The sequence below is a fragment of the Salvelinus sp. IW2-2015 genome, linkage group LG5 (assembly GCF_002910315.2).
Source record: "Salvelinus sp. IW2-2015 linkage group LG5, ASM291031v2, whole genome shotgun sequence".
In the NCBI taxonomy this organism is placed as follows: Eukaryota; Metazoa; Chordata; class Actinopteri; order Salmoniformes; family Salmonidae; genus Salvelinus; species Salvelinus sp. IW2-2015.
In genome coordinates this window covers 15,491,175-15,504,209 of record NC_036844.1, presented here as the reverse complement: position 1 = coordinate 15,504,209, position 13,035 = coordinate 15,491,175, and the positions used below count along the sequence as shown (strand labels likewise).

Genomic DNA, 13,035 nt, shown 5'->3' with positions numbered 1-13,035 from the left:
TTGTCCCACTCCTCTTCAATGGCTGTGCGAAGTTGCTGGATATCGGCTGGAACTGGAACACGCTGTCGTACACGTCGATCCATAGCATCCCAAACATGCTTAATGGGTGAGTATGCAGGCCATGGAAGAACTGGGACATTTTCAGCTTCTAGGAATTGTCTACAGATCCTTGYGACATGGGCRTGTGCATTATCATGCTGAAACATCACGTGATGGCGGCGGATGAAAGGCACAACAATGGGCCTCAGGATCTTGTCACGGTATCTTRGTGCATTCATATATGAAATCGGTTTCATATTGCCATCGATAAAATGTAATTGTGTTCGTTGTCCGTGGCTTATGCCTGCCCATACCATAACACCACCACCATGGGGCACTCTGTTCACAACTTTGACATCAGCAAACCGTTCGCCCACACGCCATCTGCCCGGTACAATTGAAACCAGGATTAATCCGTGAAGAGCACACTTCTCCAGCGTGCCAMTGGCCATCAACAGTGAGCATTTGCCCCCTGGAATCAGTTCCGGTTACGATGTCGAACTGCAGTCAGGTCAAGACCCTGGTGAGGACAACGAGCACGCAGATGAGCTTCCCTGAGGCGGTTTCTGACAGTTTGTGCATAAATTCTTCACTTGTGCAAACCCACCGTTTCATCAGTTGTCGAGYTGGCTCGTCTCAGGCAACCCCGCAGGTGAAGAAGCCGGATGTGGAGGTCCTGGGCTGGCGTGGTTACATGTGGTCTGCGGTTGTGAGACCGGTTGGCCGTACTGCCAAATTCTCTAAAACGATGTTGGTAGAGAAATTTAATTATCTGACAACAGCTCTGGTGGACATTCCTGCCGTCAGGATGCCAATTGCATGCTCCCTCAACTTGAGACATCTGTTTCATTGTGTTGTGTGGCATTGTGTTATGGCCTTGTATTGTCCCCAGCACAAGCTGCACTTGTGTATTGATCATGATGTTTAATCAGCTTCTTGGTATGCCTCACCTGTCAGGTCGATGGATCATCTTGGCAAAGGAGAAATGCTCACTAACAGGGATGTAAACAAATTTGTGCCCAAAATTTGAGAGAAATAAGATTTTTGTGCGTATGGAACATTTCCCGGGATCTTCACCTCATGAAACATGGGACCAGCACTTTACATGTTGCGTTTATATTTTTGTTCAGTGTATATCGATACTTTCATTCCAACTATCGATTTGTAAAAAAATATAGATATAAACTCAGCAAAAAAAGAAACGTCCTCTCATTGTCAACTGCGTTTATTTTCAGCAAACTTAACATGTGTAAATATTTGTATGAACATAAGATTCAACAACTGAGACATAAACTGAACAAGTTCCACAGACATGTGACTAACAGAAATGAAATAATGTATCCCTGAACAAAGGGGGGGTCAAAATCAAAAATAACAGTCAGTATCTGGTGTGGTCACCAGCTGCATTAAACATCGTTTCCCATGCTTGTTCAATTAACCATAAACAATTAATGAACATGCACATGTGGAACGGTCGTTAAGACACTAACAGCTTACAGATGGTAGGCAATTAAGGTCACAGTTATGAAAACTTAGGACACTAAAGAGGCCTTTCTACTGACTCTGAAAAACACAAAAAGAAAGATGCCCAGGGTCCCTGCTCATTTGCGTGAACGTGCCTTAGGAATGCTGCAAGGAGGCATGGGAACTGCAGATGTGGCCAGGGCAAGAAATTGCAAGATCTGTATCTGTCTCTTATACACATCTAGATGTGTATAAGAGACAGGCCTAAGACAGGATGGACAGCTGATCATCCTCGCAGTGGCAGACCACGTGTAACAACACCTGCACAGGATCGGTACATCCGAACATCATACCTGCGGGACAGGTACAGGATAGCAACAACAACTGCCCGAGTTACACCAGGAACGCACAATCCCTCCATCAGTGCTCAGACTCTCCGCAATAGGCTGAGACAGGCTGGACTGAGGGCTTGTAGGCCTGTTGTAAGGCAGCTCCTCACCAGACATCACCGGCAACAACGTCACCTATGGGCACAAACCCACCGTCGCTGGACCAGACAGGACTGGCAAAAAGTGCTCTTCACTGACAAGTCACGGTTTTGTCTCACCAGGGGTGATGGTCGGATTCGCGTTTATCGTTGAAGGAATGAGCGTTACACCAAGGCCTGTACTCTGGAGCGGAATCGATGTGGAGGGTCAGTCATGGTCTYGGGCGGTGTGTCACAGCATCATTGGACTGAGCTTGTTGTCATTGCAGGCAATCTCAACGCTGTGCGTTACCTCCTCCCTCATGTGGTACCCTTCCTGCAGGCTCATCCTGACATGACCCTCCAGCATGACAATGCCACCAGCCATACTGCTCGTTCTGTGCGTGATTTCCTGCAAGACAGGAATGTCAGTTTTCTGCCATGGCTAGCGAAGAGCCCGGATCTGAATCCCATTGAGCACGTCTGGGACCTGTTGGATCGGAGGGTGAGGGCTAGTGCCTGCAAGTTCCCGGGCATTTCTGGCGGGAATGGTGCCTTGGTGGAAGAGTGGGGTAACATCTCACAGCAAGAACTGGCAAATCTGGTGCAGTCCATGAGGAGGAGATGCACTGCAGTACTTAAACCCTTTACAATGAAGATCTGTGTTATTTGGATTTTTAAAAATTATCTTTGAAAGACAGGGTGCTGAAAAAGGGACGTTTCTTTTTTTGCTAAGTTTATATATCTATCTATATATCAGCTGTTCCTGCGCCAAAACTCTGGTATCTTTCATTCTATAGCTTTTTCTTCTTTTTAAATAGTAAGCCATGTTTTCAGCACTTTTATTTCCTGACTGATCAAAATGTATTTTCCCATGCTATCTCTTGTCTCTCTGCAGCAGACTTATACTGAGCAATATGTTTGGAACATCAAATTACAATAAAATAGCAGTATCGAATTGCTTTACATATAGAATCGTGGGAATCGCAATACATATCGTATTGGCACCTAAGTATCGCAAGGTTCCCCATTCCCCAGCCCTAACATTGGTCTTATGTGGGCACCTGTACACAATGCTGTTGGGAAATGCCAATGTGAAACCGGCTTAAGAACAATCCCACTTATTAATAATATATTAGAGCCACTAAACTCTTGTCTCCTCCTCCTCAGCTCTCTACTGGCCTCTGGTGGCCTGGGCAGTCAGGGCAAGACCCCYCCCCACTCCCCCTCCTACAGTGGCTCCCGCAGTCCCATCAGGTAAGATCTGATCACACTCTTACTGGAAAGGGATTCACTTATTCTCAGTGTTCAGACATACTTAAACCATGACATGCTAATGCCAGTTCCCTCACTCTGGCAGCTGGGTGAGTCAATGTGTATTGTGCACTGGAAGCCCAGGCCAATGATACCCTTCTAGAGTAGGGGGATTCGTTTGTAAGGCTTGATGGCAAAAAGATGTTAGGTCAGTAGTAGTGATGGGTACGGCTGTTACGGTGACCATATTACCGCCACACCGGCGGTCACAGGTCATGACCGCAGTCAAATTCCACGTGACCGTTTAGTCTCTGATGCTGCTGATGGTCATTTAGTAGCCTACCAAACTTGCTAACTGCCTGGTACTCAGCACTCTGTCGCTCTAATCACTCTGACATCAGCAAATGTCTTATCAAACACTGCATGAGAGCCCATGAGCTCATGTTGTGCAACATTTCTATAGGCTATGCAATTGTGTGAGAGAACAGAGTTTTGATGGCCTCAATTAAAAAGAGCATGATCCCATTCTACAGGCTAGGCCTACTACAGTGCATTCGGAAAGTATTCAGACCCCTTGACTTTTTCCACGTTTTGTTACGTTCCAGCCTTATTCTAAAATGTATTAAATGATTTGTTTTCCTCATCAATCTACACAGCAAAAAAAAAAAAAAAAAGTAGTGAGCCAATATGTTTTCAGCTCTTATTTCCATGACTGATTTAAAACAAATTTTCTCTCTGCAGCAGTGAGCAATATTTTTGGAACATCAAATAGCAATAAAATTGCATTATCAAATCGGAATCCATATAGAATTGTGATAATCGTGAGAATCACAATACACATTGTATCAGCACGTAAGTATCGTGATAATATCGTGTCACGAGGTCCCTGGCAATTCCCAGCCCTTTTCAGTAGGTCAAGCTGATCATCATCATCTCCCCTCTCTACCAAAGCAATCACAAATCAAGGGCTCACATTGCTCTTTCTCTCTCTATCMTTCACTCTCACTATTACATAATGTTTTGTCTGTTACTATTCTCTCAGTATTTTTGCTGTTTCACTCGCTTTGTTAATGCATTGATTAGACAGGGAATGGTTAAACGTAGRTAACTCCCGCTTTCTCTCTTCTTTCAGTCGGCCAAGTGAGTTCTCTGGCAGTAACTGTGGTAACTATGGTAACRACGGTCAGTCGGTGCCCATTCCCGTTCCCACTCAGGTCCCCAACTACCAGCGCATGGAGCAGAACCTTCATTCCCTCAGCCATGATGGCTCCCCACAGTCAGTATATACATACACTGAGTGTACAAGACATTAAGGACACCTTCCTACTATTGAGTTGCACACACCCCCTTTTGCCCTCAGAACAGCCTCAATTCGTCAGGGCATGGACTCTACATGGTGTCGAAAGTGTTCCACAGGGATGCTGGCCCACAGGGATGCTGGCCCAAGTTGGCTGGATGTCCTTTGGGTGGTAGACCATTTCTGATACACACTGAAGCTGTTGAACGTGAGAAAACCAGCAGCGTTGCAGTTCTTGATGGTGCCGGAGGAGATGGCTGCCATTTTACGGTCCCCTAACCAATTGTGCTATTGTGTGTGTTTTTTCGTGTTATTTGTAACTTATTTTGTACATAATGTTTCTGCCACTGTTTCTTATGACCGAAAAGAGCTTCTAGATATCAGGACAGTGATTACTCACCTRGTACTGGAAGAAGATTWTTTCTGTAACGAGTCTGATGCAAAGGATTTATTTCAGACACCCGACAAGGCCCCCATCCCCGTCATTCGCAGGAGAAAGAGACAGAGATATCGGGGACGTAGGCCCAGGTGCCTTGTAAGGATCCGACGGCGAGTGGGTAATCTGCCTTTACCATCGGTCCTATTAGCCAACGTACAATCATTGGATAATAAAATAGACAAACTACGATCATGTATATCCTACCAACGGGACAATAAAAACTGTAATATCTTATGTTTCACTGAGTCGTGGCTGAACGACGAGATGAATAACATWCAGCTGGTGGGTTTTACGATGTATCGGCAGGATAGAACAGCCGTRTCTGGTAAGACAAGGGGTTGCGGTCTATGTATATTTGTAAACAACAGCTTGTGCACAAAATGTAATAGTAAGGAAGTCTCGAGGTTTTGGTGGAGTATCTCATGATAAGCTGTAGACCACACTATTTACCAAGAGAGTTTTCATCTATGTTCTTCGTAGCTGTCTATTTACCACCACAAACCGATGCTTTCACTAAGTCCGCACTCAAATGCTCATACAGGCGGCGTTCCTAGTGGCCGGYYACTTTAATGCAGGCAAACTTAAATCCGTTCTACCTCATTTCTACCAGCATGTTAAATGTGCAACCAGAGGGGGGAAAAACACCTTTAGACCACCTTTACTCGACATACAGAGACGCGATTTAAAGCTCTCCTTCGCCCTCCATTTGGCAAATCTGACCATAATCCTATCCTCCTGATTCCTGCTTACAAGCAAAAACTAAAGGACGTGTACTCCGAGCATGCGCGGACCAACTGGCAAGTGTCTTCWCTGACATTTTCAACCTGTCTCAGACTGAGTCTGTAATASCAACATGTTTCAAGCAGACCACCATAGTCCCTGTGCCCAAGAACACTAAGGCAACCTGCCTAAATGACTATCGCCCCGTAGCACTCACGTCTGTAGCCATGAAGTGCTTTGAAAGGCTGGTCATGGCTCACATCAACAACATCATCCCAGAAACCTTAGACCCACATCATTTGCATACTGCTCCAACAGATCCACAGATGATGCAATCTCTATTGCACTCCACACTGCCCTTTCCAACCTGGACAAAAGGAACACCTATGTGAGAATGCTAAGGACCCTGGGACAAAACACCTTCTGCAACTGGATCCTGGACTTCCTGACGGGACGCCCCCAGGTTGTAAGGGTAGGTAGCAACACATCCGCCACGCTGTTCCTCAACTCAGGGGCCCCTCTGAGGTACGTGCTCAGGCCCCTCCTGTACTCCCTGTTCTCTCATGACTGCACGGCCAGGCATGACTCCAACACCATCGTTAAGTTTGCCAATGACACAACAGTCGTTGTGAAAACATATTGGTTCACAATGTTTTTTTAAATATATATATATTTTGCTGTGTAGATTGATGAGGAAAACTAATACATTTAATACAGTCATAGACCTGATCACCGACAATGATGATGATGATCAGAGACCTGGCTGTGTGGTGCCAGGACAACAACCTCTCCCTCAACGTGATCAAGACAAAGATGATGATTGTGGACGACAGGAAAAGGAGGACCGAGCACGCCCCCATTCTCATCGACAGGGCTGAAGTGGAGCAGGTTGAGAGCTTCAAGTTCCTTGGTGTCCACATCACCAACAAACTATCATGGTCCAAACACACCAAGACAGTCATGAAGAGGGCACACCAAAGCCTATTCCCCCTCAGGAGACTGAAAAGATTTGGCATGGATATTCAGATCCTCAAAAAGTTCTACAGCTGCACCATCGAGAGCATTCTTACGGGTTGCATCACTGCCTGGTATGGCAACTGCTCGGCCTCCAACCGCAAGGCAATACAGAGGGTAGTGCATACGGCCTAGTACATCACTGCGGCCAAGCTTCCTGCCATCCAGGACCTCTATACCAGGAGGTGTCAGAGGAAGGCCCTAAAAATTGTCAAAGACTCCAGCCACCCTAGTCATAGACTGTTCCCTCTGCTAATGCATGACAAGCGGTACCGGAGCGCCAAGTCTAGGTCCAAAAGGCTTCTTAACAGCTTCTACCCCCAAGCCATAAGACTCCTGAACAGCTAAGCAAATGCCTACCCAGACTATTTGCATTGTCCCCCCCCCCCCCTCTTTTTACTCTGCTGCTACTCTCACTTTAACTCTACCTACATGTACATATTACCTCAATTACCTCGACTAACCGGTGCCCCCGCACATTGACTCTGTACCGGTACCCCCTGTATATAGCCTCGTTACTGTTATTTTACTGCTGCTCTTTAATTATTTGTTACTTAGATTATATATTATTTTTTTTACTTGTCTATTTTTTTTACTTAACATTTTTCTTAACTGCATTGTTGGTTAATGGCTTGTAAGTAAGCATTTCACTGTAAGGTCTACAGCTGTTCTATTCGGCGCATGTGACAAATTAAATTTGACACAAACCCGTGCGCCTGGAACCTACTAACATAACCTGTTCAAAGGCACTTAACTCTGTGCTAGAGGCGTTACTACAGACCCTGGTTCGATTCCAGGCTGTATCACAACCGGGCYTGATTGGGAGTCCCATAGGGCGGTGCACAATTGGCCCAGCGTCGTCCGGGTTAGGGTTTGGCCGGGGTAGGCCGTCATTGTAAATAAGAATTTGTTATTAACTGATTTGCCTAGTTAAATAAAAATGTAAAATACAATTCATCGACACTGATTGAAGTGGATTTAACAAGTGACATCAATAAGGGATCATAGCTTTCACCTGGATTCACCTGGTCAGTCTGTCATGGAAAGATCAGGTGTCCTTAATGTTTTGTACACTCAGTATACATGCATTACTTACACACACAAGCTTATATAAACACACAGTCTCTTCTGTGGCGCAGTAGTAACATTGCTAGCTTAGAGATAACAGGGAATATTGTCTTTGTGACTTTGTTCCTCCCCCTGCCACAGACCGTCTACTCTGGTGCGCGGCTGCAGCAGCAATAGTTCCCTGGGATTCGGAAGGACTGGCCCATCGCTGCCTTACCCAGGAGGCCACGGGACCTTGGCTGGGCCCTGCAGGCTGTCTGTAGGAGGGGCCAGACTCTTCCAGCTTTCTCCTCAAGGTATGTCTGCCAGAGTGCATTGATGTGTCAAAATGTCCCCTCTTCTTTCTTTCCTCTCCTTCTTTTTTCTTGTCCCCCTCTCTCGTCTCCCTCTGTGTGTGAAATGGGCACCATCCCTGAGCTGCCAGGGCAAGCACGCCCGTTGGACACGGGCAGCGGGGGGTCACGGGGCGGAGGTGGGAATCCGGGGTTCCCCTCCCTCCTTCCCTGTCCGTCGCTCCAAATTTTGGGCTGATTGTTTTAGTGTTTTGTTAGTGGTGGAAATGGTTAAACTGGTCAGGGGCATTTGGGAGTTGCTCTGTAATAGACCAAGGCTATTCACTTCCTGTTGTCTTGATCAGAGGGGTTTTAACCTGACTTAAAGGAACCATCACCTTTTAGATGTTTTACTTTCCTGTGTCTTTCCTTCAGCTGTATAGTTAGTAACTCATCTTGATAATGTAAAGATAACATTGTGCTGTAACTTCTAACCCCTGTCCATCTCCAGCTCTCCAATTCCCCGACACACGGCCTCCCCCTCAGCAGCAAGGCCTGGGCACCCGGCTCCACAGCGCCCCCTGTCTCCTGGAGGCCACTAGTGGTGGCGGCAGGCAGAAGATCAGGAAGCAGCACTCTGACCCCGTGGTGGTCAACCTGCAGGCAGGCAAGATGGCTATGCGGCCCCTGCACTCCTCCCCCAGGCTGAGTGAACTCATGCAGCGCAGCCCCCTCCCCACCATCCTGGGATCCCCCTCTAGAGTGAGTTCATGTTTTGGACACAGCTAGTACAACGCCTGTGTTTTAGAGGAAACTGAACTATTCAGCAATTGTACTATTGCTTTAAACAATCAATTCCACTGTCTATAGTCTCTCGACTCTACTTTGCATCTGACACTGATATCCTGTCCACAGGCCATACCACCCTTTGAGTTCCCCAAACCTCCCAGCTCCCCCAACCTGGTGACTTTCTTGGCCCAGCAGGGTCTGGTTCTGGCCCCGCCCGYCAGCAGGGCTGCCTCAAACCCCAGGTACCCAGGACAGCCGCCTACTGGCCAGCTTGGGCAATACAGCCAGAGGACTACAGAAGACAACAAGAGCTTCGGCAGGTCTCAGAGTGCAGGTCGTCTGTCTGACATGCTGCTGATGGCTGCGTTTGGAGGACCGCTGGGGGAGCACGGCAGCAGTGAGAACCTCAGCTCAAACAGAGACATCACAGGTGGGCATAGTAGACCTATTCACCAAGTTTTACCCTTCAGTAATTGTCTACCTGAATGACTAAAGCATAAAGAGCTGTTATATTCACCAACCGAGGTTGACTAGATAGTTAATATCACAGTGACTTACTCGGTTTTTCCTTTGTGTGGATGTGGGTCACTCCGTATAGATCTGTTTGGGGGTTAGAACTTGGCGCTTCCAAGGTCAGCAGAGCTGTGCATATTTCCTCACTTATTTTTTAGACTGGGGTCACAGTATCAATTGGGTGAAGTTCCACAGGACTCAATTCCAACACAAAAACGTTTTAATGGGTGACTGCGCTTCCTGATTTGACCTTGTGTTGGTGGTTCATTAAGAAACGCTAGCAGCAATGACTGAAGCCAAACGAGTTGTCTTGGGGATGTGGTTTGATGTGGGTGTGTTATGTTCGAATATCGTATCATGGCAGGTACTGTTGTTTGTCCCTATTGAATCACCGTAGCAACAACATGGCCAGCCACTTCCTCGAAATAATAACTTCCTTAAAATCTATCATGAAGGGAAAGTCTGMCTGCGAGCTGAAAACTGGTTTCTGAGAACAATAACATGTCTACAACTTCATCRGCAAGCTGCCAAACTATCTTAAATAAAGCACAAGCTACYCACTGTTTATCAGTGCCCAAAATCAATTGCTAGCTAGCTAAGTTCCAACTTGTGTGTTTGTCAATGAAGCTAGCAAGTACGGTAGTAGCTAGCAGGCACATTCAGTAGCTTTGGTTTATCAAGTCACTGGCGAGTYATGGCGTTTGTGCTTTGGCGCCGTTTTTATATACAGTGGGGAGAACAAGTATTTGATACACTGACGATTTTGCAGGTTTTCCTACTTACAAAGCATGTAGAGGTCTGTAATTTTTATCATAGGTACACTTCAACTGTGAGAGACGGAATCTAAAACAAAAATCTAGAAAATCACATTGTATGGTTTTTAAGTAATTAATTTGCATGCATGCATCCCCCGAAACACCACCCTGCCAAGCCGCCCTGCCTCTTGACACACTGCTCGCTTAACCCAGAAGCCAGCCGCACCAATGTGTCGGAGGAAACACCGTACAACTGGCGACCGAGTCCATGCTCCCAGCCTGCCGCAGGAATCACTGAAGAGCGATGGGACAAAGACATCCCGGCCGACCAAACCCTCCCCTAACRCGGACGACGCTGGGCCAAAGGTGCGMCGCCTCATKGGTCTCCCGGTCACGGCCGGCTGCGACACAGCCCGGGATAGAACCCGGATCTGTAGTGACGCCTCAAGCACCGCAGTGCCTTAAACCGCTGCGCCACCACTAGAACTTTCTCACTACCTATGACCAGAGTGTGTGTCTGTCTGACAGTGTTGTATAGGGAATAATGTTACAAAACAGGTTGCGGGTGGACACAAAATGCTTGCAAATGGGTTTTGGAATATTGACAAGTTGCAGTTTTGATACAAATGCGCTCTGATCATCTCAATTTTAATTTTGCCCCAGAAAGTGGCAGATTGGCACTATCAAACATCAGCAAGTGAGCACTCCATAAAGGGCTTAAGGGTTCTTTCAACATAACATTGGTGAGGTGTTGTCTTATGTAAACAAGCCTGAGGCGCCGTGTAATGGGCAGGTCTGTCTCACTGTCTGGAGGTTCTGGCTGCTATGATTGGATAGAGCACGCACAGCGCAATCAGCACAGCTGATTATCTCATATTAGTGGGCATGGGCAAATGGGCATGATTGTATCCATACCCACCCCTCCAGTAAGTCGTGACAAACTCACTTACAAAACTCAGTTTTAGACGAGACTGACTTTATYACCAAAATTATTCTATGTACACTTTGTAGTCAATTTTGACACTATTTTCGTACTCATATCGATCAAATCATTTCAAATGTATTTATATAGCCCTTCGTACATCAGCTGATATCTCAAAGTGCTGTACAGAAACCCAGCCTAAAACCCCTAACAGCAAGCAATGCAGGTGTAGAAGCACGGTGGCTAGGAAAAACTCCCTAGAAAGGCCAAAACCTAGGAAGAAACCTAGAGAGGAACCAGGCTATGAGGGGTGGCCAGTCCTCTTCTGGCTGTGCCGGGTGGAGATTATAACAGAACATGGCCAAGATGTTAAAATGTTCATAAATGACCAGCATGGTCAAATAATAATAATCACAGTAGTTGTCGAGGATGCAGCAAGCCAGCACCTRAGGAGTAAATGTCATTTGGCTTTTCATAGCRGATCATCGATGCCACATAGGCCATTTAAAACCAGAGAAGTTGGTTCTAAGGTGATGAGGACTGTTGTATTTTTTTAAAGAATMATGTATTCTTTTTTGTTTTTGCTCAATCTGATTGGGTGGGCCTGGCAGGGCCCCAGTGGGTGGGGATGTGCCACCCAGGCCCACCCAAGCCTACTCCTCCGCTCTAATAGAACATTCCTTTTTTCTATAGGAACTGAAATGTGTTTCTACAGCTCACACGTGGGTGCGTAGAGAAACATTATGTTTCAAATATCCCTGTTATAGGTTTTGAATGGGGAAGGTAACGGTTGTACGTATACTGGTCTGATAATAATATGGGCAAATAGGACTTTTAAAGCAGTAACACTAATTACCAGGGTAAATTARTAACTTGCTCCACTGCATGTAGCTAGGTCATTACCGTGATTCATCCTCCCTGTGTTATGTCTGATGAGTTCTGTGTCTCTGTCCTCAGCACCCTCTGMTGGTGGAGCCATGGCAGCAGGCTCAGCCCGCCCAGCKCAGGTGGTGTTCACTGTGGGCTCCCCACCCAGTGGCAGCATCCCTCCACAGCCCTCCAGGACCAGACAGTTCTCAGGTGAGATGATTGGCTCAGCAGCTAGGTGTCATTGCTCCGCACAGCATCCAAATACATTATAGTGTCCTAGGGATGCTGATCTTAGTGGCAATGATATGCACAATACACTACTCTGTGTAAGTTAAACAACTGTCAGTTTAGACTAAGTGCCATCAAGGGCCTGTTCTGAGGTACTTTCCATGCTCTAATCACAATACCACTTATTTCTATAGCAGGCTCCTCCAGCTCCATAAGCCCAGTGGGGTCCTTCACCAGCCGATTTCAGACAGGTACCTATCTGGACAGCTTTGAGGGTCCTTCCAGACCACGCTACAGCTTCACAGACCCAATTACAGCCAACATGGGGGGACCTGTTAGCTTCCTGGCCCCTGAGCTGCCAGAGGAGACCCTGATGGAGGTGAGAGGAGGAGTASGGGTTGGGATGTGGGGTTGCTGCTGTCTGTTTCTCTGAGTTTGTATCTGCATGTTTTTTCTGTTCATCTCGGTCTCTGTTTTGAAGAATGCCCATCTCCCTGTAGGCTATATTTTATGACGTTCAATGTGCGTGACCTTGTCTCTCTCTCTCCATCTGTCTGTCTGAGTGCAGCAGGAGCACACAGACACCCTGAGGAGCCTGCGCTTCACCCTGGACTTTGCCCGCTGTCTGATGGAGGTGGCAGGGGTCAGGGGGGCTGGGGCGAAGCACGGGGACACCTCCCCGCRCTCCCTCCTGCAGCAGCAAAGCCTAGTGGCTGACCAGATCAGCTCCCTCAGCCGGGAGTGGAGGTGAGAGCCACCAGCTAYTGAAGCTAAACCATTGTTACTGAAACAACTTTGTCTAGTCTTTCCTTTTCATGGAATATGAGATCTTTACAAATGGATGATAAAAGCGAGTCAGACTTGGTTACTGTTCACTTTGAGATTCAGAGACACTTTGCAATGACTGTAGCATCAGCTACAAATC

At 46.8% G+C, this 13,035-nt stretch overlaps 1 protein-coding gene across 4 annotated transcripts in view; it reads left to right on the top strand.

The window, feature by feature from the left end:
* The window catches only part of LOC111964508 (serine/threonine-protein kinase ULK1), a 49,448-nt gene that overhangs the window by 31,975 nt on the left and 4,438 nt on the right, over positions 1–13,035 (top strand). For 3 of the 4 annotated variants that reach the window (XM_070443573.1, XM_070443572.1, XM_070443575.1), the window contains 8 exons: positions 3,140–3,226; positions 4,356–4,499; positions 7,903–8,057; positions 8,545–8,795; positions 8,949–9,252; positions 11,970–12,092; positions 12,305–12,489; positions 12,679–12,857. In XM_070443573.1, the coding sequence (XP_070299674.1) occupies positions 3,140–3,226; positions 4,356–4,499; positions 7,903–8,057; positions 8,545–8,795; positions 8,949–9,252; positions 11,970–12,092; positions 12,305–12,489; positions 12,679–12,857 (1,428 nt within the window). The remainder of the gene's footprint in view (positions 1–3,139; positions 3,227–4,355; positions 4,500–7,902; positions 8,058–8,544; positions 8,796–8,948; positions 9,253–11,969; positions 12,093–12,304; positions 12,490–12,678; positions 12,858–13,035) is intronic. The other variant, XM_070443574.1, reaches the window with a different exon arrangement.